The 27,701-nt window shown below is 46.7% G+C and overlaps 1 protein-coding gene across 1 annotated transcript in view; it reads left to right on the top strand.

The window, feature by feature from the left end:
• SMPX (small muscle protein X-linked) overlaps positions 1-27,701 on the top strand; it is a 178,504-nt gene that overhangs the window by 24,374 nt on the left and 126,429 nt on the right. Inside the window, exon 2 of the mRNA XM_063955769.1 lies at positions 21,463-21,523. Coding sequence (XP_063811839.1) covers positions 21,485-21,523 — 39 coding nt within the window. The 5' untranslated portion in view covers positions 21,463-21,484. The remainder of the gene's footprint in view (positions 1-21,462; positions 21,524-27,701) is intronic.

Raw genomic sequence — 27,701 nt, 5'->3', positions numbered from 1 at the left:
AAAAATACGGGGGACAAAAAGAGTAGGGGTCCCCCGTATTTTATACACCAGCATCGGGCTCCACTAGCTGGACAGATAATGCCACAGCCGGGGGTCACTTTTATACAGCGCCCTGCGGCCGTGGCATTAAATATCCAACTAGTCACCCCTGGCCGGGGTACCCTGGGGGAGTGGGGACCCCTTCAATCAAGGGGTCCCCCCCCCAGCAACCCAAGGGCCAGGGGTGAAGCCCGAGGCTGTCCCCCCCATCCAAGGGCTGCGGATGGGAGGCTGATAGCCTTGAGTAAAATGACAGAATATTGTTTTTTCCAATAGTACTACAAGTCCCAGCAAGCCTCCCCCGCAAGCTGGTACTTGGAGAACCACAAGTACCAGCATGCGGGAGAAAAACGGGCCCGCTGGTACCTGTAGTACTACTGGAAAAAAAAATACCCAAATAAAAACAGGAGACCGACACCGTGAAAGTAAAACTTTATTTCATACGTCGACACACACATACTTACCTATGTTCACACGCCGACATCGGTCCTCTTCTCCAAGTAGAATCCAGGGGTACCTGAAAAGAAAAGATAAATACACTCACCTCATCCATGGTCCAGAGGTAAATCCACGAACTTGTCAAAAAAACAAACCGGACACCCGTACCACACGGACTGAAAGGGGTCCCATGTTGACACATGGGACCCCTTTCCACGAATGCAGAGAGACCCCCGCGTGACAGCTGTCACTGAAAGGTCTCGTAAGCCAATCAGCGAGCGCAACGTCCTTGCACTCTGCTGCTGATTGGCTCTGTGCGCGTCTGAGCTGACAGCGCATCGCAAAGCCTCTCCATTATATTCAATGGTGGGAACTTTGCGGCTAGCGGTGGGGTCACCCGCCGGTCAGCGGCTGACCGCGGGTAACCCCACCGCTGACGGCAAAGTTCCCACCATTGAAAGTAATAGGAGAGGCTTTGCGATGCGCTGTCTGAGGTCACACGCGCACAGCCAATCAGGTGAGCGCCACGGAAGTAGCGCTTCCTGATTGGCTGAAGGGACCTCAGTGACAGGAGTCACGTGGTGTCCCGGCATTCGGGGAAATGGGTCTGATGTGTCAACATGGGACCCCTTTCAGTCCGGCATGGTACGGGTGTTCGTGTTTTTTTTTTAACAAGTACGTGGATTATCTCCCGGACACTGGATTGAGGTGAGTCTAATTTTTTTCACAGGTACCTCGGATCGTCGGAGACTGTGGCAGTCGGCGTGTCAACATAGGTAAGTATGTGTGTGTCGGCAGTGTGTAATAAAGTTGTACTTGTCAAGGTGTATGTCTCCTGTTTTTATTTGGGTATTTTTTTTCCAGTAGTACTACAGGTACCAGCGGGCCCGTTTTTCTCCCGCATGCTGGTACTTGTGGTTCTCCAAGTACCAGCTTGCGGGGGAGGCTTGCTGGGACTTGTAGTACTATTGGAAAAAACAATATTCTGTCATTTTACTCAAGGCTATCAGCCTCCCATCCGCAGCCCTTGGATGGGGGGGGACAGCCTCGGGCTTCACCCCTTGCCCTTGGGTTGCTGGGGGGGGACCCCTTGATTGAAGGGGTCCCCACTCCCCCAGGGTACCCCGGCCAGGGGTGACTAGTTGGATATTTAATGCCACGGCCGCAGGGCGCTGTATAAAAGTGACCCCCGGCTGTGGCATTATCTGTCCAGCTAGTGGAGCCCGATGCTGGTGTATGAAATACGGGGGACCCCTACTTTTTGTCCCCCGTATTTTTTGCACCAGCATCAGGTGCAGAGCCCGGTGCTGGTTTTACAAATACGGGGGATCCCTGTCAATTTTCCCCCCGCATTTTTAGAACCAGGACCAGCTCGAAGAGCCCGAGGCTGGTTATGCTTTGGAGGGGGGACCCCACGCCATTTTTTCCGGGTTTTTCCCGTTTTTTTAATTCGCGGCAAAATCCGGCAAATCGGCCGTTTTTCGCCGGCGGGACTGTCGAATCCGTTTTTCATTGAATATGGTGAATTCCGGCAGCCACCTGCCGGAATTCACCTGTCGAATTGTGTCGAATTAAAAAACGGCGATAATTTGCAGCGATTCGCCGTGAATTGCATATACCCCTATGGGTGCATCCCCTAGTGTTAGAACTCTAGTGCCAAGAGTCACTCGGAGGCGGCATTATATGAAGTAGTTCCTGTTCCTCCATCTCAGTGAGAGTGCATACCCTCCAACTGTACTTTTTTAGCAGGTACAGTACCTTTTTTTATGGCCTGTACCGATTTTTGGCTCTCCAAACTTCCATTAAAAGTATAGTAAAAGGGGCGTGACCTTTTCTAATTTGTACCAATTTTTATGTGTAAAATGTTGGAGGGTATGAGAGAGTGAGGAGAGTGTGACACACAGAGAGACTGAGAGACAGAGTCCTGCATGTACAAGTGTGCAGAGCTGAGACTGGGAGCAGATCTCAGCTACAGAGACTCACAGGGGTAAATTTACTAAGGTCCCGATTTTGACCGAGATGCCGTTTTTTCATCAAAGTGTCATCTCGGTAATTTACTAAGCAATAATCACGGCAGTGATGAGGGCATTCGTAATTTTTTGGAAGTCCAACAAAAAAATTACGAATGAATACACCATCGGTCAAAACGCGGCTGTTTAACTATGAATCTCGGTAATTTACTAAGAAGTGCAAAGCAAAAAAAAACCAAACACTGCCGTGAAAAATTACAACTCGTAAAAAAGTGCTTAAAAAAAACAGACCTGCTTTTTTTTACCGTGATTGTATAGGCATGCACGGATCCATGAGATCCGTGCATGTATATCAGTGGGAAGGGGTGGGAAAGTGATTATTTTCTCAAAAAAAATTGCGTGGGGTCCCCCCTCCTAAGCATAACCAGCCTCGGGCTCTTTGAGCCGATCCTGGTTGCAGAAATATGGGGGGAAAAATGACAGGGGTTCCCCCATATTTAAGCAACCAGCATCGGGCTCTGCGCCTGGTCCAGGTTCCAAAAATACGGGGGACAAAAAGAGTAGGGGTCCCCCGTATTTTTAAAACCAGCACCGGGCTCCACTAGCTGGACAGATAATGCCACAGCCGGGGGTCACTTTTATATAGTGCCCTGCGGCCGTGGCATCAAAAATCCAACTAGTCACCCCTGGCCGGGGTACCCTGGGGGAGTGGGGACCCCTTCAATCAAGGCCCCCCCCCCAGCCACCCAAGGGCCAGGGGTGAAGCCCGAGGCTGTCCCCCCCATCCAATGGGCTGCGGATGGGGGGGCTGATAGCCTTTGTTGTAAATGAAAAGATATTGTTTTTAGTAGCAGTACTACAAGTCCCAGCAAGCCTCCCCCGCATGCTGGTACTTGGAGAACCACAAGTACCAGCATGCGGCGGAAAAACGGGCCGCTGGTACCTGTAGTACTATTACTAAAAAAATACCCAAATAAACACAAGACACACACACCGTGAAAGTAAAGATTTATTACATACATCCACACAAACATACATACATACTTACCTTATGTTCACACGAGGGTCTGTCCTCTTCTCCAGTAGAATCCAAGGGGTACCTGTTGAATAAATTCTACTCACCAGATCCCGGGTCCCAGGGTCCTCGGGGCAACCATTTGTAATCCAGGTACTTGAATAAAATAACAAAACGGAGAGCCGAGCCACGAACTGAAAGGGGCCCCATGTTTTCACATGGGACTCCTTTCCCCGAATGCCAGAAACCCACTCTGACTGATGTCTAAGTGGGTTTCTTCAGCCAATCAGGGAGCGCTACGTTGTAGCACCCTCCTGATCGGCTGTGTGCTCCTGTACTGTCTGACAGGCGGCACACGGCAGTGTTACAATGTAGCGCCTATGCGCTCCATTGTAACCAATGGTGTGAACTTTCTGCTCAGCGGTGACGTCACTTTAGGTCAACCGCAGGGCAGAAAGTTCCCACCATTGGTTACAATGGAGCGCATAGGCGCTACATTGTAACACTGCCGTGTGCCGCCTGTCAGACAGGACCAGAGCGCAGAGCCCGATGCTGGTTGCTTAAATATGGGGGAACCCCTGTCAATTTTTTACCCATATTTTTGCAACCAGGATCGGCTCAAAGAGCCCGAGGCTGGTTATGCTTAGGAGAGGGGACCCCACGCAATTTTTTTTTTGGATTTTACAGTGTTTAATTTAAAAAAAAAAATGAACCCCAGCACGGATCACACAGATCCGGCCGAGATTCATTGTAAAAAAGTCGGCAGTGTTTTGCTAATCACTGCCGTAAAAAACAGAAAAAAAAACCGAATGACATCGACATCGGAAAACCCGAAAAGGCTAAATACGGCAGCTTAGTAAATTAGACGTAATCAATTCAAAAAGTTGCAATTTTACACTGTCGATGTCATTCGTGATTGAACTTTGACCTGAAACGGGAAAATACGAATCTTAGTAAATTTACCCCACAGTTGTCACGATCTAGGTAATTCCTTATCAGTATTTACCTTCCAAATGCCTCCTGAGACTGTCCCAGTGTTCCAAGCCTGGATTCCATCACACTGTTTGTGTGCAGCACGCTGCATCTCATTGTCTCAAATCTCTTTACTGTGATTCTGGCAGCTTCATGGTTAAAGTTACAAACAATCTTTCCCTCCAAAAGCTACCATGGGCGCAGCCATGGTTTCCTAATCACATGTTGCCTTTCAGTCTATCAGCTGCACTCTGCTCTCAGCCTGATTACACAGCAGCTGCACTCTGGTCTCTGGTTAATCAGCCAGCCAATCCCTGCTTCCCAGCAGGTATAAATATCCTGTTCCTGGGGTGGAAAGATGTCAGTGCTTCAATTGTCTTCAGTGATTCCAGTGTGCAGTTCTCCCATGGACTTTCTCTGCAGTACAACCTGACTCCCTGGTGATTATACTCTGCAGTGTAACCCGACACTCCAGTGATTAACTCTCTACAGTCTACCCTGATTCACCTGTGTCTGAACTCCGGCTTCCCAGCAGCCATTCTCCAGCTTCTTCTCCAGCGATCCCCAGCATCACTTCATGCTTCACCTGTGCTTCTAAGTACAATAGTGCATTTCTATCTGCGAACCCCAGCTTCACTCAAAGCTTACCAACGATCCCAAAGTAACCATCGGTGTTCCGTCATCGATTCCAAGTCACCATCGATGTTCCGTCATCGATCCCAAGTATTTCTCTGAACTGTGTTTCCTATTACCAGTACCAAGTCATCAGTATTCCTCTGAACTGTGTTTAATAAAACCTTTGAACTTTCCCTTGTTGTCGTGGTCACGCCTTCGGGCATTTGTTCTAAAGGTTCCCTGCATGTCCAAGAACCCTGTACTGCCTCCCAGGTACACATATACCTCAGCCCCTACAACTGAGGCTTCCCCCTGGTCAGCACCAGCCCTCAGTTGTGACAACAGTATTCCAGTGCATGCATCATCTTCTCTACAGTGGGAGCCGTGCAGTCCTCCATGCTTCACCACCACAGACATCTCCTGATCAGTACTGATACCTAATGCTGTTATCTTGTATGATATATGGGCTCCTGATTACCGATATCAGTGTTACATCTGAGTCACCTGTGTTCACTAAATAAACCTGCAATACTGTTTAAGTCACAAAGTGTGTGGACTGATGTCACTGCACCAGATTGCCTAGTACACTCTGTCAACAACAATTGCCAGACTCGGATCTCAGTGTGAGACTGTACATCATCGTCCCAGTGTCGGATTCTCGCAGGACTTGGATTCTATAAAAGGCTCTGCGGCCGGGACTCTGTGCCATTTCCTGGAGATCGCACGCTGGTGTGTGCTGCACTAACACTGCTGTAAAAAAAACTATATAGGGGGAACCATTAATTTAAAAAAATACTATTGAAGAACACTCAGGGCCGGCAACAGAAATCGTGGGGCCCGGTACACTGATATCTCTGCCCCCTCCCCCCCAGCCCAACCCCCCCTTGACCTCAGACCCACACATCCGTACCTGCAAACCTAACACAGCCTAACCCTACAACCCCACAGCCTAACCCTAACCCTCCCCCACCGCCTAACCCTAACCCTCCCCCCGCAGCCTAACCCTAACCCTCCCTGACAAACTTATGTTCAGTATTCTGACAGCTGGGATGCCGGTGTTGGCATTCTGACTGCTGGGATCACAAATGCCGGGATCACAACTACATTCTGTGGGAAACAGTCCATATTTATACAGCTACTTTTAGATGCCAAAATGGTAAATAAATACAACCCAGGTACTTGAAATGGTATGCTTTGCTGTAAGCTGCCAGCATAAAAAAAGGGGATAGTCAGACCCACAATATCAATATATAAAGACAAAGGGATGGTGGCGCTGATAAATGATTTCTTGACTGGACAGAACAATATTAAAAGAATTATATGTTTAATATCCAAAACACTGAAAAAACAACAATGGCATTAATCAATAAAATAAATCCCACATAACATACCCTGGATAAGCAGTGTCTTAAGCAATTCGAACCGCATTAGTAGAGGAGTGCCCATTCCTATGATTGCCATAGGCTACTGGACTAGTGCTAATGATACAGGAATATATTTCCATGAACTGCTAAACCTCCTTTCTAATAAGTGGCAATCATAGGAATGGGCGCTCCTCTACTAATTCTTTCCAAAATTGCATAAGACACTGCTTATCCAGGGTGTGTATTGTGGGATTTATTTTATTGATTAATGCCATTGTTGTTTTTACAATGTTTTGCATATTAAACATATAGGGGTATATGCAATTGCGGTCGAATTCCCGAAAATATCGAAAAACGGGACATTTTCGCCCAAAAAAAATATTCGACAATGCAATTCAGTACTTTTCGTCAAAAAAACGGACTTTCCAAATTCGACTTTTTGAAATTCGACATTTGTAAAATTCGACATTTCTGCAATGGTACAAATGCGGCAATTCGACAAAAGTATATTCAATTGAAGATTGTAAATTTGACAACAGTGCTTTTAGACAGTAAATTCGTCATTTTCAATCTGCCACACTTTGCTGGCGGAATCTAATAATTTTTTTTAAAAACATGGGGTTTTTTGTGTTTTTTTTATTGGTAATAGCATATCTATTTATATTAGAAGGGATTAGGTACTTGGTTTGTCTATTTTGGAGGCACGAGTATTATTTATATATTTTGAAAAAAAAAAAATATATTTTTTAATGGAATGGTAAAAAAAAACCCCAAAAATTGCGTGGGGTCACCCCCTCCTAAGCATAACCAGCCTCGGGCTCTTTGAGCCGGTCCTGGTTCCCAAAATACGGGGAAAAAAATGAAAGGGGATCCCCTGTATTTTAACAACGAGCACCGGGCTCTGCGCCTGGTGCAAAAAATACGGGGGACAAAAAGAGTAGGGGTCCCCCATATTTTTTGGACCAGCACCGGGCTCTACTAGCTGGACAGATAATGCCACAGCCGGGGGTCACTTTTATACAGTGCCTTGCGGCCGTGGCATTAAATACCCAACTAGTCACCCCTGGCCGGGGTACCTTGGAGGAGTGGGGACCCTTCAATCAAGGGGTCCCCCCAGCCACCCAAGGGCCAGGGGTGAAGCCCGAGGCTGTCCCCTCCATCCAAGGGCTGCGGATGGGGGGCTGATAGCCTTGAGTAAAATGAAAGAATATTGTTTTTTCCAGAAGAACTACAAGTCCCAGCAAGCCTCCCCGCAAGCTGGTACTTGGAGAACCACAAGTGCCAGCATGCAGGAGAATAATGGGCCCGCTGGTACCTGTAGTTCTACTGTAAAAAAATACCCAAATAAAAACAGGACACGCACACCGTGAGAGTAAAACTTTATGTCACACCTGCCGACACACACATACTTACCAATGTTGACACTCTGACACTGGCCACGACCCCCTCATCAGTGAAGAATCCGGGGTACCTGCAAAAAAAATTATACTCAACAAAAAGCAGGGTCCGGATCTTTTTTTATAATCCACGTACTTGTCAAAATAAAAAAACGAACACCCGGACCAGGCGGACTGAAAGGGGTCCCATGTTTACACATGGGACCCCTTTCCCCGAATGCAGAGACCCCCCGTGACTCCTGTCACAGAAAGGTCCCTACAGCCAATCAGGAAGCGCCACTTCGTGGCACTCTCCTGATTGGCTGTATGCGCGTCTGAGCTGGCAGACAGCGCATCGCACAGCTCCCTCCATTAGTTTCAATGGTGGGAACTTTGCGGTCAGCGGTGGGGTTACCCGCGGTCAGCCGCTGACCGCGGGTGACCTCACCACTGACCGCAAAGTTCCCACCATTGAAAGTAATGGAGGGAGCTGTGCAATTTGCGTCTGAGCTCAGACGTGCAGAGCCAATCAGGTGAGTGCCACGAAGGGGCGCTTCCTGATTGGCTGAAGGGACCTTTCTGTGACAGGAGTCACGGGGGGTCTCTGCATTCGGGGAAAGGGGTCCCATGTGTAAACGTGGGACCCCTTTCAGTACGTGTGGTCCGGGTATTCGTTTTTTTTTTTTGCCAAGTACGTGGATTACAAATCACAGGACACTGGATTGAGGTGAGTATAATTTTATTCACAGGTACCCCGGATCGTCGGCGACATTGAAGACGTGGCAGTCGACGGGTCAACATAGGTAAGTATGTATGTGTTGGCATGTATGAAATAAACTTTTACTTTCACGGTGTGTGTCTCCTGTTTTTATTTGGGTATTTTTCCCCAGTAGAACTACAGGTACCAGCGGGCCATTTTTCTCCCGCATGCTGGTACTTGTGGTTCTCCAAGTACCAGCTTGCGGGGAGGCTTGCTGGGACTTGTAGTTCTTCTGGAAAAAACAATATTCTTTCATTTTACTCAAGGCTATCAGCCCCCCATCCGCAGCCCTTGGATGGAGGGGACAGCCTCGGGCTTCACCCCTGGCCCTTGGGTGGCTGGGGGGACCCCTTGATTGAAGGGTCCCCACTCCTCCAGGGTACCCCGGCCAGGGGTGACTAGTTGGGTATTTAATGCCACGGCCGCAGGGCGCTGTATAAAAGTGAACCCCGGCTGTGGCATTATCTGTCCAGCTAGTGGAGCCCGGTGCTGGTCCAAAAAATACGGGGGACCCCTACTCTTTTTGTCCCCCGTATTTTTTGCACCAGGACTAGGCGCAGAGCCCGGTGCTGGTTGTTAAAATACGGGGGATCCCCTGTCATTTTTTCCCCCGTATTTTGGCAACCAGGACCGGCTCAAGAGCCCGAGGCTGGTTATGCTTAGGAGAGGGGGACCCCACGCAATTTTTTTTCGGGTTTTTTACCGTTTTTTTTACGTTTTTACAATTCTAATCAAAATCCGTCAAATCGGCCGTTTTTCGACAGCGGGACTGTCGAATCCGTTTTTTATTGAATATGTAGAATTCCGGTACCCACCTGCCGGAATTCGACGGTCGAATTGTGTCGAATTAAAAGATGGGCGAAAAATTGCTGCGATTTGCCGGCAATTGCATATACCCCATAATACTATTACTATTCTTCTATCCAGTCAAGAAATCATTTATCAACTCCTTTCAGAAGCCTAGTTCCAAAGCCCCAAACTCCTGGAGACCAGCGATCGCACACTTACCAATATACACAGCCATCCACCGCAATCCAGACCAGGCTCAGAGTCCCCACAAGCTGACAGCCTGCCTGAGGCTGTTTTATTCCTCAGTCTGTCTGTGCGCCGGCTTTGCGGCCGCATTACAATCCCACTCCTGCTAAGCCGCTCCTCACAGAGCAGAGATGCTAGAGACCCTGTGTCTCTGGCATCTCCGCTCTGTGAGGAGCGGCTTAGCAGGAGTGGGATTGTAATGCGGCCTTGCTCGGCTGTGCACGATGCTGCTGCATCCTCCCCTTCTCTCCTCCCCGCCCACCCTGCGTGGGCGGAGAGGAGAGAAGGGGAGGATGCAGCATAATCGTGCATAGCCTAGAGCGACATCAGTGCACATCAGGAGATTCGAACAGCTGACCTGGGGGGCTGGGAGCAGTGGGGGATCACCACAGGGGTCCGCAGCCTGTATGAGCAATGCTAACCTATTTACAATTACATGTATCCATCCAGATCCGGCCCTAGCCAATTTGATGCCCTAGGCAAAATTTTGTCTGGTGCAGGAGCTGCGCTGGTCGGGAGTTACTCTTCAAGTACAAAAGCATCGCCGCTGTGTGATGTTTTTGTACTTGTGCGGGGGGGCAGCCTGACATGCGGGGTGGACTAGCCCTGTGCTGGGCGTCCCCCTGCATGTCAGTGTAAGTGATCGTAGCTGTGCTAAATATAGCACAGCTACGATCAGGTCCAATGGCGTAGCTTCCATAGGTGTAGGCAGTGCAGCTGCTATGGGGCCCAGAGCTGAGAGGGGCCCATCTTCCCTGCCAAGTTACAGTATATACATTTGGGTGATACATGGGGGTCCTTACAAACTTTTGCCTACAATACACCTAGCTAAGCCTCTGGACCTGCTCATTGTTATGTGGTATAAATAAACTGGAGGCCATTATGTTACATAATATAGGCATACTATGAACTGTGGGCACTGTATGTCATAATGTGAATTGGGGGCACTGTGTTGCATTATGTGTACTGGCAGACATACAATGTGACATAACGTGAACTAGAGCACTAATGTGCTTCATAAAACTATGGAACTACTATGGGGCATAACATTAACAACTGCTGTGAACAGGTGTCTACCATTGGGACAGGGGCCCCTTCAACATGTTGATATGGGGTCCACAAAGTTCTGGCTACGCCCCTGATCAGGTCGGAATGACCCCTATTGGGCGGGATGTAATGAACTCCGAGTCCGGCGGCTGTGCGGGATCCCGGACGAACGCTGATGTTTTGTTTTAAAGGGGCAATCATTTACAAGACATGATTGCCCCTTTAAAAAAAGTCTGAGTTAGGCCGGGATCCCGCTCAGCCGCCAGTCTTGGAGTTCATTACATCCTGCCTAATGTCTGTATTATATAAATTAATAGCAACAACTGTAGAGCTGAACTAAAGCAGCCCTGTAATTCACATATTGTTCTCAAGTAAGTGATGACACAGCAGCTGCGTTACAGGGGCATATATGACATGAGTAACAAGGCACAAATATACCAGTAGGACGGAAATGCCATACAAATGTGGGTTTTCATAACATTTGGTGGAATGAGATAAATGTATATTATGAATAGATTCCACCACCTCCGCCTCTACTGGCCGAGAGCTGACGTCATTTTGTTTCTCAGTTACAAGTAATTTGTTGTAGATGATGAGTGATGGAAACCAAAATTCACTGATTAATTTATGTACTTTTATTTAAATTCAGATAAATTACAGTAGATGCCAAAACCGTCTGATGTAGCATACAATGTATTTATTGTTTATGACAGTGGTTCTCAAACTGTGTGCCATGGCACCCTAGGGTGCCTCAGGACACTTGCAGGGGCGCTTTGGGTTGGTGGTCCATGAGCAATTCAAATTATTTATGGTCAATGTGATAGGCAAAACCAGTGCTGCCAGTCATAAAATATGTGGACAAACAGAAGCAAAACTTGTTCCTCACCACATAATTAAACCTAAAGATAACATAAACACAATTTACTTAATTTCACATTGTATTCTAAATTTCTCAATAAGAAACTTCTGGCCTAGAGGTGACAAAAATTCTGATACTCTAGGGCAGTCTTTTTCAACCAGTGAGCAGCGGCATACTACCAGTTGCAAGGTGTGCCGCGGAGCCAGAGCAGCTTCCTGCACCTTCAGAATGAACTATTGGCCCGGGCTCTTCTTAGAGGATCAGTCATGCTCCGTCCATGACCTATGCCTTGGTGACACGGCGGTGTGATATCATAGGTCACGGCCACCGCGTCTCATCACTCAGCCAGCCCAACAGCCTGCATACACATCTTCCAGTTCCCGCCTGCCAGTGCTTAAAGTGGTCCTAGAGAGGTGGTGGAACTCACCCCCCTCCCCATGGTGCCCACGTAATAAAGGTATTGCCTACGGCGCGCGCAGCAAAAAGGGGTGTGGCCTCAAAAAGAAAGGGGCGTGGTCACACAATAGTAATAATGCCCACAGTAGTAGTACCCAAGTGGAAATTTTGAAGTGGGGGTATGGAAAAGTGAAGGGTGCAATTATGTGCGCGCCGAAGGCGCGCGCACTCCTGACAAGGGGGCGTGGCCACGCAAAAGGGGGCGTGCCCTTCAGTGTAGTTTACCACACCATATACCCCTTATACACATTATGCACCACAATAGTAGGACCCCTTTCACATTATACCTCACAGTATGAGCCGAAATTCACATTTATACCACACAGTATGAGCCACATTCATATTACACCACACAGTATGAGCCAAATTCACATTACACCACACAGTATGAGCCAAATTCACATTACACCACACGGTATGATCCGAAATTCACATTACACCACACAGTATGAGCCGAAATTCACATTATAGCACACGGTATGAGCCGAAATTCACATTACACCACACAGTATGAGCCGAAATTCACATTATAGCACACAGTATGAGCCAAATTCACATTACACCACACGGTATGAGCCGAAATTCACATTACACCACACAGTATGAGCCGAAATTCACATTACACCACACAGTATGAGCCAAAATTCACATTATAGCACACGGTATGAGCCGAAATTCACATTATGGCACACGGTATGAGCCGAAATTCACATTATAGAGTGGGAGAGTGACAGCAGGGACATGGAAAGTGACAGCAGGGACATGGAAAGTGACAGCAAGGGAATACAGTAGGGACTAGGGAGAGAGAAAGGCAGCAGGTTAGATTACCTGTTTAGCAGCGGCGGTGGTCTGCGGTGCTGTGGATGAGTAGGCTGTGGTAGGCGTGACGTGGAGGAGGCTGTGGGCCTCGGAGATAGTGCGGAGGAGGAGGCTGTGGGTGCGCAGAGGTCCGAGGGCGGGGCGGCAGAAGAGGCTGAGGGTGGCTGCAGTGGATCTGGAACCAGGCTGGCTTTATTATCCCTGCCGCCGCATCGAGCTCCTGTGACCACGGCGCTAATATTTCAAAACTGCTGCGGACCGGCAGCCAATCAGCGACAGATTTGAACTAGTAGCGCCGCGGTCACAGGAGCTCGATGCAGCGGCAGAGATAATAAAGCCAGCCTGGTCCCAGATCCGCTGCAGCTGGGAGTCTGGAACCTCGGCTTCCAGTGCGGCGGCGATGGTAGGGGTGGAGCGACGGAGGGCAGACCGGGAACGCAGCTTCTTTGTCGGCCCATACAGTAATGCCCCCAGCAGTAGCACCCCTTATACAATGCCCACAGTAGTAGTGCCCCTTATGCAATGCCCCCTTTACAATGCCCTCATTAGCTGTGCACCCAATCAGTAATGCCCTTAATGGTAATGCCCCTGTGCAGTATTGCCCCTAGTCGTTTAGCCCCTGTAGTTTAGCCCCAGTAGTCATGCCCATACTGGTAATGCCCCTGCAGTAATGACCCCAGCAATTTACTCCCCCCCCTTTAGTTTAGCCTCTGAGTGGTAATGCCCCCAGTAGTTTTGCCCTCATGTAGTTTGCACCATGTAGTTTATCCCCCAGTGGTAATGCCCCCTGCAGTTGTGCCCCCAGTTGTTTAGCCCCTGTAGTTTAGCCCCCATGTAGTTTGCCAAAGTTAGTAATGTCCCCAGTAGTTTGCCCCCTTGTAGTTATACCCCCAGTAGTTTAGCTCCTGTAATTATGCCCCCTTGTAGTTTAACCCCCAGTAGTAATGCTGCCAGTAGTTTGCCCCTTTGTAGCTTGCCCCCTTGTAGTAATGCCCCCAGTAGTTTGCCCCTTGTAGTTTGCCCCAGCAGTAAAGCCCCCGAGTAGTTTGCCCCCAGTACTAAAGCCCCCCAGTAGTTTGCCCCTCTGTAGTTTGCCCCAGTAGTAAAGCCCCCCAGTAGTTTGCCCCTCTGTAGTTTGCCCCAGTAGTAAAGCCCCCCAGTAGTAAAAGCCCCCCAGTAACTAGCCCCCAGTAGAAACGCCGCTAGCGGTACACATATAGGAGGGGGGGGGGAGCACCATACTTACCAAGCCCCGCTCCCGCCGCAGTCCTCTCTCGCCGCCCGCTCCTCGGCACTATGGGAGAGACGTCATGACGTCTCTCCCATAGCGCGCACTGACAGAGCCGGAAGCCGGAGCTCAGTACTGAGCTCCGGCTGCCGATGCGGAGATGGAGACGGGCGCCCGCTGGTAACGCGATCTCAGCGGGCGCCCGGCATCTCCCTGCAGCGCCGCCCGGGACATCGGGTTAGGTGAGCCGGGGGAGGCGGAACTGCGTTCCGTCTCCTGGTGGAACTGACGGAACGCAGTTCCGCCCCGTTCCGGCTCACTTTAACCCCTGCCGCCTGCATCCACAGCTTTCTTGCCAACCCACACCTGCCCGACCGCCCGCTGCTCAGTATTCGCAGCACTCCACTATGAACAACCCCCGCCACTGAGGGACATGGAGGAGGACAGCTGACCGGTAGGGGCTAATATTTGTTATGTTATTTCTCCTGTGGGGAGCAATAGGATTTATGTGGGGAGCAATGTGATTGTATTTTCTGTGTAGGCCAATGTATGTGTGGATTTTTTTTTTTTTTTTACTGAGAAGACCAATGTGTGTTTTTTTTTTTCCTGTGGGTGAACTGGTGGTGTGCCTTGGCAATTTTAAAATATTGTTCGGTGTGCCGCGAGTAAAAAAAGGTTGAAAATCACTGCTCTAGGGTGCCGTGATTAAAAAAAGTTTGGGAACCACTGGTCTATGTTCTACCAGTTATTAAAGGAGTTAAATTAATACAGATTTTGCATAAAGAAACTTTCCATTTTTTGCCTTCAATTTGCTTCCCCTCATAACATGTTGACTGACACAGCTGCCTTTGGAGTCTCATTACAGGCTACCCTTGCTTGCATCCCTGCCTCTCTCTGTAGCTGAACAAAAGTCCCTTGTTGCGATGGAGTAGCAGTGTTACTGTAGTGGGGTTCCTTCTTAAAACACTACACATTGCGGTAATGATGACAAGGAGAGGTTATTTATACCCAGTTTACTTGTGCTTTAGAGGGGTTTGGGACAGGTTAGATTGGATAACCTGCTGTGAGCATTTAATACTTCTGTGAGTGCAAAATGTTAAATTGGAGTAAAATTTTAATAAATTGATGGAGTGATACAGAAGTAGTATAGGTCTCAGGGTCACTGAACAGATTGCATTTTTCTATTCTTTTTGGAATCTAGGTCTGTCAGGATGAGGCTAAAGGGTCCCATACACTAGTACGATAATGTCCGATTTTATCCGATTCCGACGTTTCGGGCCGATAAATCGGATGAAAACAGTAAAATTGAATGTGCTTCACTTCCGATCCGGTCCGATGCGCGGTCCCATGAGCATCGGATCAGAACCCCTAGATTGGAAGTGCTGCACTGAAGATATCTCGAATCCCACAGGCATGGCTGGGATCGCATATGATACATTGTATACAAAAGGACCGCATACGAGGTATCGTATGCGATCCTGCTGCGCGGGAAGCTGCCAGGTGGTTCAAGGGAAATCTTATGTGATTTGAAGGTCTGACATGTCGCTGTAGTGTATGGGGCCCTTTTAGTCTCGTGTTTACCGATTTATGGTGCAGTATATAATATAATATTAAGTATACTGTAGCATCAGAATGATTTGCGTTCACTGTCAATTCTCATTGGTAGTTATTGTATTCTTGCTGATATTATACTTTAGTAATACCCTGGAAAACGAGCTATGAAAATAATCTGTGAGCACTAATTAAAAAAAAAAAAATGCTGTAATTCAATCTACTATTAATATATCTCAGATAAATCTACTAATAATAGTTCTCAGATGAATCTACTAATAGCTCTTGGAAGATAATAATTAATTGAGAATCCATTTTTCATTTTTGAAGTTTCTGAATAGTGTGTTTGTGTTTGTTTAGCATCTTGCTATTTTGCCTATTGTTTCTTGTTTATGTATACAGTAGTTACAAATTTACAGGGGGTATCCAATTAGCTATGATAATGACATACGTGATCACGGATAAAAGTTATCGCACCTATCTCCCGAAAAAAACAGCTTATCGCCGACTCCGTGCTACCATTTTTTGCACTTACCCTACTTAAAAATGGAAAAAACAGGATTTGCACGATAATTCTAGTCAGCAAAACAAGTGATAAGTACAGGAGAAAATGGGTATATCTACCTTCCCCCCCCCCCCCCCCCCAAAAGCCAAACTTATATAGGAAACATTATTATTATTATTATTATTATCATTATCCTTTAATTATATGGCACCACAATGGTTCCGCGGCGCCCAATTACAGAGTACATATGCACATAATCAAAACAGGAAAACAGTGACTTACAGTTGAAGACAATATAGGACCAGGGTAAATAAGTAGAACTACATCAGTAGACGACACTGAGATAAGTATCAAGGTGGCCGAAAACTGCAGCATTTGGGCAGTTGAGGATTATTAAAGTAAGAAAAGGATAAGCACATGAGGGAAGAGTGCCCTACTCGTGAGAGCTTACATTCTAAAGGGGAGGGGCAGACAGACAGGGATGAGATTTGGCTGGGTTTGGTAAAGAAGTGGGTGTTAAGAGCCCGTTTGAAGTTCTGTAGAGAGGTGGAGAGTCTGAGGGGGAGAGGTAAGGAATTCCAGAGTAAGGGAGCAGCATGTGAAAATCTTGGAGATAGAAGTGGGAGGAAGTAATCAGAAGACAGGAGAGTCAGCGTGCATTAGCAGAGCGAAGAGAATGGGTAGGAGAGTAAAGGGAGATAAGGTCAGAGATGTAAGTGGGAGAGGAGTGGGTGAGTGCTTTGTAAGTGAGTGTGAGAAGTTTGAATTGGATTCTGAAAAGGAAGGGAAGCCAGTGAAGGGCTTGTAGGAGAAGGTGAGGTGGATGTAGTGCGTTTGGTGAGGAAGATGAGCCGGGCTGCAGCATTGAGGATAGATTGGAGTGGAGAGAGGTAATTGTCAGGAAGGCCAGTTAGGAGGAGATTACAGTAATCCAGTCTGGAAATAATCAGTGAGTGGACAATGATCTTGGTGGCATCCTGGGCAAGGCCGGATCTAGACCTTGTGGCGCCCCCCCACCCCCATCACGGTGAAATAGAGTTGGTGCGCGTCAAAGGCGCGTGATCAAAAACAGGGCGTGGCTTCTTCACAGGGAATGGGCATGGCCGCAGTTATCCCCCTGTACTTGTGCTCCCCTGTAGCTGTGCCCCTAGTAGTTGTGCCACCAGTAGATGTGCCCCAGTAGCTGTACCCCCAGAAGCTGTGCCCCCAGCAGCTGTGCTCCCAGTAGATTTGCCCCCAGTAGCTGTGTCCCCTGTAGCTATGCCCCAGTTTATTTGCCCCCAGTAGCTGTTCCCCTCGTGGCAGTGCCCTCTGTAGTAATGCCCCCAGTATGTGCCCCCTGTAGTAGCGTCGCTTGCGAACAAGAAAAACAAACAAAAAACAATACTTAACAGCCTCGCTCCTGCTTCCGGACCGCTGCTGCTGCTGTCTCCGGCCACCGACTCCTCTCTATGGGAGAGACTTCATGACATCTCTCCGATAGCAGCGCCGCACTGACACTAGGGGTCAATTATGACCTCTAGCATCAACCCACGGCGCCTGCTGCAGCCGGGGAGAGGGGGGATCAGGAGTAGTGGCTTTTGCCACGGCCTGCGACTACTGATCCTTGGTAAGAAAGGGTCTGATCCTGAAAATGTTTTTGAGATGAAAATTACAGGTTTGTGAGAGGTGCTGAAACTGTGGTTTGAAGGAGAGGGAGGGGTCAAGGATTATGCCAAGACAACATACTTGGGCGTTAGAGAAGATAGTCATGCCATTAATGGATAATGAGGTTGTGGGAGGTGAGGTTGTGCGTGAGGGTGGGAAGATGATCAACTCAGTCTTGGACATGTTGAGTTTAAGAAAGCGCTGGGACATCCAGGAAGAGATAGCAGAGAGACAGTTGGAGGTACGAGTGAGGACAGCCAGGGAGAGATCAGGGGAGGAAAGGTAGATTTGAGTGTCATCAGCATAGAGGTGATATTGAAAGTTAAAAGAACTAATGACTTCACCTAAAGAGGACATATAGAGAGAGAAAAGGAGTGGACCAAGAACAGAACCTTGGGGGACACCAACAGTTAGTGGAAGTGTGTGTGTGTGTGTGTGTGTGGGGGATATGGTAGCATCATGAGAGGAGGTAGAGAGGGAATGATCAGAGAGGTAGGCAGACAGCCAGGAGAGGGCAGTATCACGCAGACCAAGAGAGTGAAGGATTTGCAGAAGGAGAGGGTGGTCCACAGTGTCAAAAGCAGCAGAGAGGTCAAGAAGAATAAGCAGAGAGTAGTGTCCCTTAGATTTGACTAAATGGAGGTCATTGCAGACTTTTGTGAGGGCAGTTTCAGTGGAGTGGAGAGAGCGGAAACCAGACTGGAATGGGTCAAGCAGTGAGTGGGAGGAGAGAAAGGCAGTGAGGCGGTTATAGACAATACGCTCAAGGAGTTTGGAGGCAAAAGGGAGGAGAGAGATGGTCGATAGTTGGAGAGGGTGTTTGGGTCAAGGGTAGGTTTTTTTAAGAATAGGGGAGACAAAAGCTTGCTTGAAGGCAGAGGGGACAGTGCCTGATGAGATGGAGAGATTGAGAAGGTGGGAAAGATGGGAACAGGCAGAAGGAGAGAGGTAGCGGAGGAGGTGGGAGGGGATAGGGTCAAGTGGGGAGGTGGTGGGGGGTGAGGAATGGATGAGGGCCATGACTTCCTAACCAGGTACATGGGAGATAGATGTCAGAGTTAGTGAGAGGGAAGGGGAGGGGTGGCAAGGGATAGTGTAATTAAATTACTGTTAAATGGCTGTTATATACATTTTATTTAAATGTGAAAAAATGATAGAATCTTTTTTTTCAGCAAAATAAATGCTCTTATTAAATTTGGGGTACATTAAAATGGGTATAAGTCTATATTTGGGTCATTTTAGGGGACTTTTACAAAGAAAGTGGAAACAGACAGATTACTCCCACCTGCAAGCCTAAAAACATTTGTCCCACTCATAAAGCACCCCAATATACCTGTCCCATACCTTGTACCCCAATTTCCATCACTTTGCATTTTTTGACCCCAAAAATGACATATCATTATTGACCAATTAAAAATAATCAAAAACATTTCAGTGCCTAATTAGTCATTCAGGGAGGTGTCCAAGGGGTTCAGAAACAAATCCCCATATTTTTACCTTAAAATAGGGAGTTTGCGCTACTTATCCCCTGCTCAGAGATGGAGAAGAGAAATTTATGATAAACCCTATTGTGGCCGGAGAGACTAGCCAGCCACACGTGTAATGGCGTCTGCGGCACTGAAGGGGTTAACCCTCGTGCCCGGCGCCATGTTACGGACTGTTTAAAAGTTTGTTTAATGATGTGTTTTACTTTTAACATGTCATATGTAGTGCTCTGTGCACCATTGCAGGAAGGCATGTTTAACTGTATCTATTTTATATTCAAGACAGGCTTGGTGTATATTTAAAGGAAAAATGCAGTTACTATAGCTGTCTGAATAAGCAACTCTTATCCTCTGGAAATAGGAAGTGGCATGCTAATGGTCCTGTCCTAGCAGTGAGGTGTGAAGGACAATACCTTTTGATGTGTAAGTTCCTTAGAGAGAGATGCTAATCACTGGGTCTATGGGCTTGGAATCTGTTTCATGTAGGGGATGTAATTGATATACGATCCGTGAATGGCAGATAAAGGAAGGAAGACCGTTTGTTTGTATTGTAGCTATTCCTGTTGTAATCTTAAACACTGGGATTGCCTGCAGATGGGACTGACCAGACACATTTGTATTTTGAAGATATGTGATAAATTTATCAATAGTGAATGTTAATCTGATACCAAACGTTGTCTGGGTGACAGGAAGGAGGATATTGTTTTATTGCACTTATATCCTTGTAAAATGTAATTTATTGGTATTTTGTAAAATAACCTGATTGGTTGGAGAAGACAGGGAGGGCTTACCCCCCTGTGATACTGTGTGGAAAACTGACATAAAAAGGAGACCTGCGTGCCTCCAGAGTTGTAGTTGTACCATCTTTATTCTGCTGAAACATCTGATTGTATGCTGTTGCCCCTAGCAATAGGGAAGGGTTCTCTTTAGAACTATTGAGCAAATAAACATCTTTGCCTCAAGAAGACTGCTTCATCTTGTGACCAACAGGGTTAGGCCAAACCTAGCCCCGTCCTCCGGCTGTCCAGGGAAGCACCTAGCGTCTCCAAGCTCCGCCTTCCGCCAGCTACCGGTAGAGGCCTAGCAAGTGGCTAGTGGGGATTCGTCAGCACCACACAGGGGTGGTAAGGCAGTGCGTCGGCACATACAGAGCAGAACCGTGGTTCCAAACGCCACGGCAGGTTAGGAGTTTGGTGTTGGCAGCAAGAACCCGCCCACAGCAGAGTGGGTGGAGTCAGTAACAGGCGGTTACTGACGGTAAGCGGGAATCCCCTATGTGGTCAGGCCTCGTGCGGCTTGACCTTCCATTCTGTGCGCAGTCAACGGGACGCGGCAAGCGGCGAGTGCTTCCGTACGGTACCGTCCTGTCACACCTATCGAGACTTTTCACTGATACCCCCCACGGCTTGGGTATGCGGGATGCCGGTGGGGGGGCAAGCGCAACAAGTCGCTTGCAGCTTGTGCTCGCCACAGGTTCTATTCCCACTCTATGGGTGTAGTGGACACCCATGAGTGGGAATAGTCCTTGTTGGTTGGCATGCTGACTGTTGGGATTGTGAGCGGGTGGGATTTAGGGGCGGCATTGTGACCGGTGGTCTCCTGACCGCCGGTCACATAACTGCAATCCCCCCTACAGTCTGCAATAGCTTTACACTGTACAAAGTTACAGGAAGTTATGACTGGATATGAGAAGAACAGCTCCTTACCCGGCCCATTATACAGTAACTGTGGGATGGTGCTTGATGACACGATTTGCAGCAAAATGCTTCATTGTGGCAATACTGCAGGTTGCAGCAGGGGGTGGGACCACAATAATGTGTGTCTTATAGCTACACCCCCTGCATTTCCCATTTGGGACTCCCCTCAGAGACAAAAAGTTAACAACACCTGTACACATGGATTTACAAATATTGTATACCTAAATAGATGTAAAACAATGAAATGATTCTCAGCACATTGCTAGACTAAGATACAAGCAAATACAGTGAAGTGCTAACAAGGTCTAACTTTATTCAGACTACTGGAAATCTGGAGGTGTACGGTCTAAAGATACAAAAACTAAGCACAATTTATTTGGTCCATGATTGTGTAAACGTAAGTGGTATAATTTCTCAGTGTTAATTATTGAGCACCAGAGCTCAGGTGTTCTCGCTTCACAATATAATTGGTGGAAGTATCCAGGCAACTGGGAAAGTGAGACGGAGTTGTACTGCTGCCCAGGAAATGATTGAGTGAGCATTAAACAGATATTTATAATCTGATTGTTTTAACTTTGTTTGCAGGAAGGCGATTCCAGCTTGTAAAATGTCTAAACAGCCAGCATCAAATGTCAGATCTATCCAGGTATGTGCTCATTAAATACATTTAGCACAATTTACCATTATATTTCATCTGCATGCATGCACATTGATGTCAATATCTGTTAGGTACAGTATGTATATATTTTTCTGTACAGAAAGAGGCATAACTGCTGACTGCAATGCAGGTGTAATGTCAGGAGTGGAAATACTGGATTGCATTTTTATGTAATAAATGCAGTCTACAAATATTTTAAGGAAAAATGGCAATAATCTCACCACTGGGTGTTGCACATTTTATTGTTCAAAAAAGGGGGGTCTATTCATGTAAAAAAATGAAAACTGAATTGTTAGTTATCACAATTATTTATTATTATATTTATTAACAGTTTCTTATATAGCGCAGCAAGTTCCGTTGCGCTTTACAATTGGAAATAACAATGATATAACAAAACTGGGTAATAACAAACAGTCATAGAGGTAGGAAGGCCCTGCTCGCAAGCTTACAAACTATAGGGAAATAGGCATGGATACACAAGGATAGGTGCTATCTATTGCATAGTTGTCCACCAGATTGTAAAGATTCTTGGAGGGCTGTATGATATGGTCATACAGCAATGATGAACCGAGGTCGGGAGGAAGGGAAAGTGAAGAATGAGAAGACATGTGAGGATATGTGTGGACTGTGCAGAGTGGATGCAATTTGATAGGAAAGTTTATGAAAGTTATGTGGGTGGTTCTGGAATTTGATACGCTTGCCTGAAGAGGAGAGTTTTCAAGGAACGCTTGAAGGTTTGAAGACTAGAGGAGAGTCTTATTGTGCGTGATAGGGCATTCCACAGAGTGGGTGCAGCCCGAAGAAAGTCCTGCAATCGTGAGTGGGAGCAAGCAATGAGTGTGGATGAGAGACGCAGATCTTGTGAAGAACGAAGAGGTCGGGTTGGGAGATATTTCGAGATAAGCGAAGTGCTGTACTGTACATTGGTGTAGTTTGGTCAATGGCTTTGTGTGTGAGTAAAAGTATTTTATATTGAATACGGTAGAATACAAGTAACCAATGGAGGGACTGAGAGTGGATCTGCAGATGATGAATGTCTAGCGAGGAAGATTAGCCTTCCAGCTGCATTCAGAGCAGTGCCGGCCCTATAGATAGGCAAACTATGCGGCTGAGTAAGGCACCGCACATAGAGGGCGCTCTGGTCTTGAACTGCTATAGAGAGCTAGGCAGCCTGTCTCACTTATTCACTGATTTTTATTACAGTCAGTGCTGCAGACGCTGTTCCCCCCCTCCGTGTAGTGCCTCATCATGCATATGTAATGAGTGGCGGAGCGTCATGATGTCACGCCACTCATTACATATGAGCAAACTGGGCTGGGGCAGGATGATCGCCACTTTCGCGTGGAGCCTTGAGTGGACTCAGCGAGGGAGACATGTTTGAGCGGGTGGCCCTCAGCCTCGCCTTTCCGCTGCCATGCTTAAGCTCCCAGAAGAGTATGTTCTTCTCATTTAGTTATTAATGAGTTTGTTCTTCTTATTTAAGTGTTTATTTCTGTTGCCTGGGCCTGGCAGACAGTCACTGGGGGAGATTCAAATGTTTGAAAAGTCGTTTGGGTGTCTGTTTTTTCTAGTCTATTAGATAGGAAAAAACAGACTCCCAACTGACTTTTCAAACATTTGAATCTCCCCCATTGTCTGCAGTAATTTCTTGGTTTTATAAGCCAGCCAGCCAGCCAGCCAGCAAGGATACATTTAAAATTAATATTATTTAATATGGTGCTCACTGTATTATAAGCCAGCCAGCAGGGATACGTTTATGGTGCCCTCTGTATTATAAACCAGCCAGCAGGCACACATTTAAAATTTATATTATTTAATATGGTGCTCACTGTATTATAAGCCAGCCAGCAGGGATACGTTTATGGTGCCCTCTGTATTATAAGCCAGCCAGCAGGGACACATTTAAAATTAATATTATTTAATATGGTGCCCACTGTATTATAAGCCAGACAGCAGAGATAATTTTAAAATTAATATTATACAATATAGTGCCCTCTTTAATAAAGGCATGTACCAGTTTAGTTTTATTTATATTTCACTTAATGCTCTTAGGGGTATATGCAATTGCAGGCGAATCGCGGCAATTTTTCGCCCGTTTTTTAATTCGACACAATTCGACCGTCGAATTCCGGCAAGTGGGTGCCGGAATTCAACATATTCAATAAAAAACGTATTTGACAGTCCCGCTGTCGAAAAACGGCCGATTTGACGGATTTTGATTAGATTTTTTAAAAACGAGAAAAAACGGTAAAAAACCCGAAAAAAAATTGCGTGGGGTCCCCCCTCCATACCCGATGCTGATGCAGAGCCCGGTGCTGGTTTTAAAAATACGGGGGATCCCCTGTCAGTTTTTCCCCCGGATTTTTAGAACCAGGACCGGCTCGAAGAGCCCGAGGCTGGTTATGCTTAGGAGGGGGGACCCACGCAATTTTTTTTCTGATTTTTACCATTCCATTTAAAAAGAAAAATAAACAAAAAATCATATTTTAAAAAATATATAAATAATACTTGTGCCTCCAAAATAGACAAACCAAGTACCTAATCCCTTCTAATATAAATAGATATGCTATTACCAATAAAAAAACACCAAAAAAAACATGTTTTTAATTTTTTTTATTAGATTCCGCCACCAAAGTGTGGCGGATTGAAAATGACGAATTAACTGTCTAAAAGCACTGTTGTCGAATTTCCAAACTTCAATTGAATATACTTTTGTCGAATTGCCGCATTTGTACCATTGCAGAAATGTCAAATTTGACAAATGTCGAATTTCAAAAAGTCGAATTTGTAAAGTCCGTTTTTTTGACGAAAAGTACTGGATTGCATTGTCGATTTTTTTTTTTTGGGCGAAAATGTCCCGTTTTTCGACATTTTCGGGAATTCGACCGCAATTGCATATACCCCTTAAGCTTTTGTGTGGGTATAATATAATTTATTCCACTATACATGGGAAAGGGGGAGGGGGCAAAATCTATATTTGCTTATCAAAAAATGTAGTCTTGGGCTGGCCCTGATTCAGAATGGATTGTAGTGATGAGAGTCTCGTTTAGGGAAGACCAGTTAGAAGACTTTTGCAATAATCAATGCAGGAGATAATGAGAGCATGGATTAGAGTTTTAGCAGTTTCTTGTGTAAGGAATGGTTGTATTTTGGATATGTTTTTTAGATGCATGTAACATGATTTTGAGACAGATTGAATGTGGGGAGAAAAGAACACCTAGGCAGCGAGCTTGTGGGGTAGGGTTGATTGTCGAGTTTTCAACAGTGATAAAGACATCAGGTTGGTAACTACTATTTGCCGATGGAAATATAATTAACTCTGTTTTTGAAATATTAAGTTTGAGGTGGTGAGATGTCATACAAGATGAAATGGCAGAAAGGCATTCAGTGACACGGCCCAGTACAGATAGAGACAAATCAGGGGAGGATAGGTAGATTTGAGTAACATCTGCGTACAGATGATACTGAAATCCAAAAGAGCTGATTAGTCTACCAAGAGATGAAGACTGAGCCTTGCAGTACTCCAACTGAAAGAGGTAGCGAAGAGGAGGTAGAGTCAGAGAAGCGAACACTGAAGGAGCGCTTAGATAGGTAGGATAGTAACCAAGAAAGGGCTGTGTCTTTAAGACCTAGGGATTGCAGTGTTTGTATGAGAAGAGAGTGGTCAACAGTGTCAAAAGCAGCAGCTAGATCTAGAAGATTAACAAGTGAGTAATGGCCTTTAGACTTCGCAGTGACCAAATCATTAACCACTTTTTTTAGTGCTGTCTCTGTGGAGTGTTGGGAATGGAAGCCTGACTGAAGTGGGTCCAATAAGTTGTGTAAGTAAAGAAAGTGTGTGAGTCGAGTGTAGGCAAGTCTCTCAAGTAGCTTAGAGAGGTGAGGGAGCTGAGAGATGGGGTGGTAGTTTGAGAGAGAGTTAGGGTTAGAATTGTGTTTTTTCAAACTTGGAGTAATCACTGCATGCTTGAAAAGTGAAGGAAAAATACCAGTAGAGAGAGATTACAAATGTTAGTTAAGGTAGGGATGAGCACCGGAGATAGAGCTTTAATTATTTGTGAGGGTAAAGGGTCAAGAGGAGAGGTAGTAGAGAAGCAGGATGAGAAGAGTGATGATACTTCATCTTAATTTGTGGGATCAAATGAAGAGAGAGTGCCCGAGGGTTCAGGTAAAGAACGGAGAAGGTCACTGGCTGACGAAGAGCATACCATTTCATGTCGGATCTTATCAATCTTCTCCTTGAAGTAGGAAGCAAGATCTTGTGTCTTGATAATGGCTGATGGGGTAGGTGAGGGAGGATTCAGAAGGGATTTAAATGTATTAAAGAGCCGTTTAGGGTTAGAGGCTTGAGCAGAGATGAGAGTTTGGAAGTGTTTGTTTGGCAGTGTAGACAGTCTTATATGTGAGGAAGTCGCTGAAATCCGAGGTTCACAAACGGTGCATAGTCTGGTGAATACTAGATCAAGACAGTGGCCCTCCCGATGAGTAGAGGAGTCAGTCCATTGGGAGAGGCTGAGAGAGGAGGTTAGAGAGAGTAGTTTAGAGGCATGAGCAGCGGATTTTGGACAATTAATATATCGCACTATACATCGCAATGTATAGCTTTGGTAAGTAGCAATTCATGTATACTCACATTTCTTGCGATGCGGTATCCTGGTCTCCAGTGAAGCTGTCTTCTTTTGCGGTCCCCCTCTGCTTTGCTGGATTTAGCCGGAGGGTTCCTCTTAGCATGCAGCCGGCACCTGTGGTCCCGGGAGGCTGCAGAGGCTGCTGGGAGGTCAGGGGACGGAGCTATCATTGGGTCTCTGGCAAAGAGCAGGGAAACGTTGAGCTTCCCAGCACCCATTAGCACATTCATCCACCCTATTAGCTTCCTACATACAGCACCACTCATTTATTCACTCACACAGCAGCACCCATTAATACACTCACTCAGCACCCATTACTACACTCACAGAGCACCAATTAGCACATCCATCCAACCACTCATCAAACCCTCCCACAGCACCCGTTAATACACTCACACAGCACCTCAGTAACTACCCCCACCTAGCACTCATTACCCATTCACTGATCAATTTCAACATCCGAGTGCTCATTAACACATTCACCTCCCCACACCACTATTTATATATATATATATATAATAGATAGATAGATAGATAGATACATATACACACACACACAGTATATACTACACACACACATACAGTGTCACAGTACACATACAGTACACACACATACATACCGCACACACACCACACATACAGTATAAACACACCACACATACAGTACACACAAATATAGTATACGTATACCACACATACAGTAAACACACACTACTCGATGCTACTCATCAAGAAGCCATTATAGAACAACTTGCCAGGCTTCATGTAGCAGCAGCTCCTTGTGTAGTCTGGGGGGCAGAGCTTGTGACTGTGAGTAACAGGCTCAGGACCCAGTGAATTAGAGCCTGGAGGAGAGAGGAGGGGAAGCCACCACACTGCCTGCATGCTCTGTGATACCGCTTTCACATGGCAATGCCAGGTCGCACCGGGAATTGGAAACAGATCCTTCCTGGGTGTGACCCTGTGCAATGGACCCTTACACACTGGCTTCCCAACCTGGCAATATGCCGGACCTGGTTACCATCGAGGGGCGGGGATGGAGCCGGCATCGTGGGCAGGTGCAGAGGTGGCGCTGGGAGATGAGATCATCTCTACGCCACCTCTGCTTATACTGTGAATGGGCCCCGGGTCGCATCGACCTGGCAACCCGTTCACACTGCACCTGACCCAGTAATAACCCTTCTTTATTCCCAGGCGACCCAGGAATTCAGCAGTGACCCCTTTCACACCGCACAGCGACCTGTGTCGACCCGGCAATATACCGGGTCATTTGTGCGGTGTGAAAGGGGAGTGACCGATCTCAGGTGAGAGTGCTGGAGCTGGAGGAGGCAGGGCATGGGAGAGAGGACAGCTGCTGAAAGTTTTATCTCCTGCCAACGCTGTCAGTCTACTGTAGTTCTATCTTCAATTGGGGGCCTGGAACTGCAGGTTAAGTGTAGTGACTGCTGCCTGTTTCTAGACTATTAGAGTTTTTTAAAGCAGAAAATAAATCATAAAAAACTATTTTTGTGTAACCCAGACCCAGACTCACTGACACT

Source organism: Pseudophryne corroboree, chromosome 2 (assembly GCF_028390025.1).
Source record: "Pseudophryne corroboree isolate aPseCor3 chromosome 2, aPseCor3.hap2, whole genome shotgun sequence".
NCBI classification, from domain to species: Eukaryota; Metazoa; Chordata; class Amphibia; order Anura; family Myobatrachidae; genus Pseudophryne; species Pseudophryne corroboree.
This window is presented reverse-complemented; position numbering and strand designations above follow the sequence as displayed.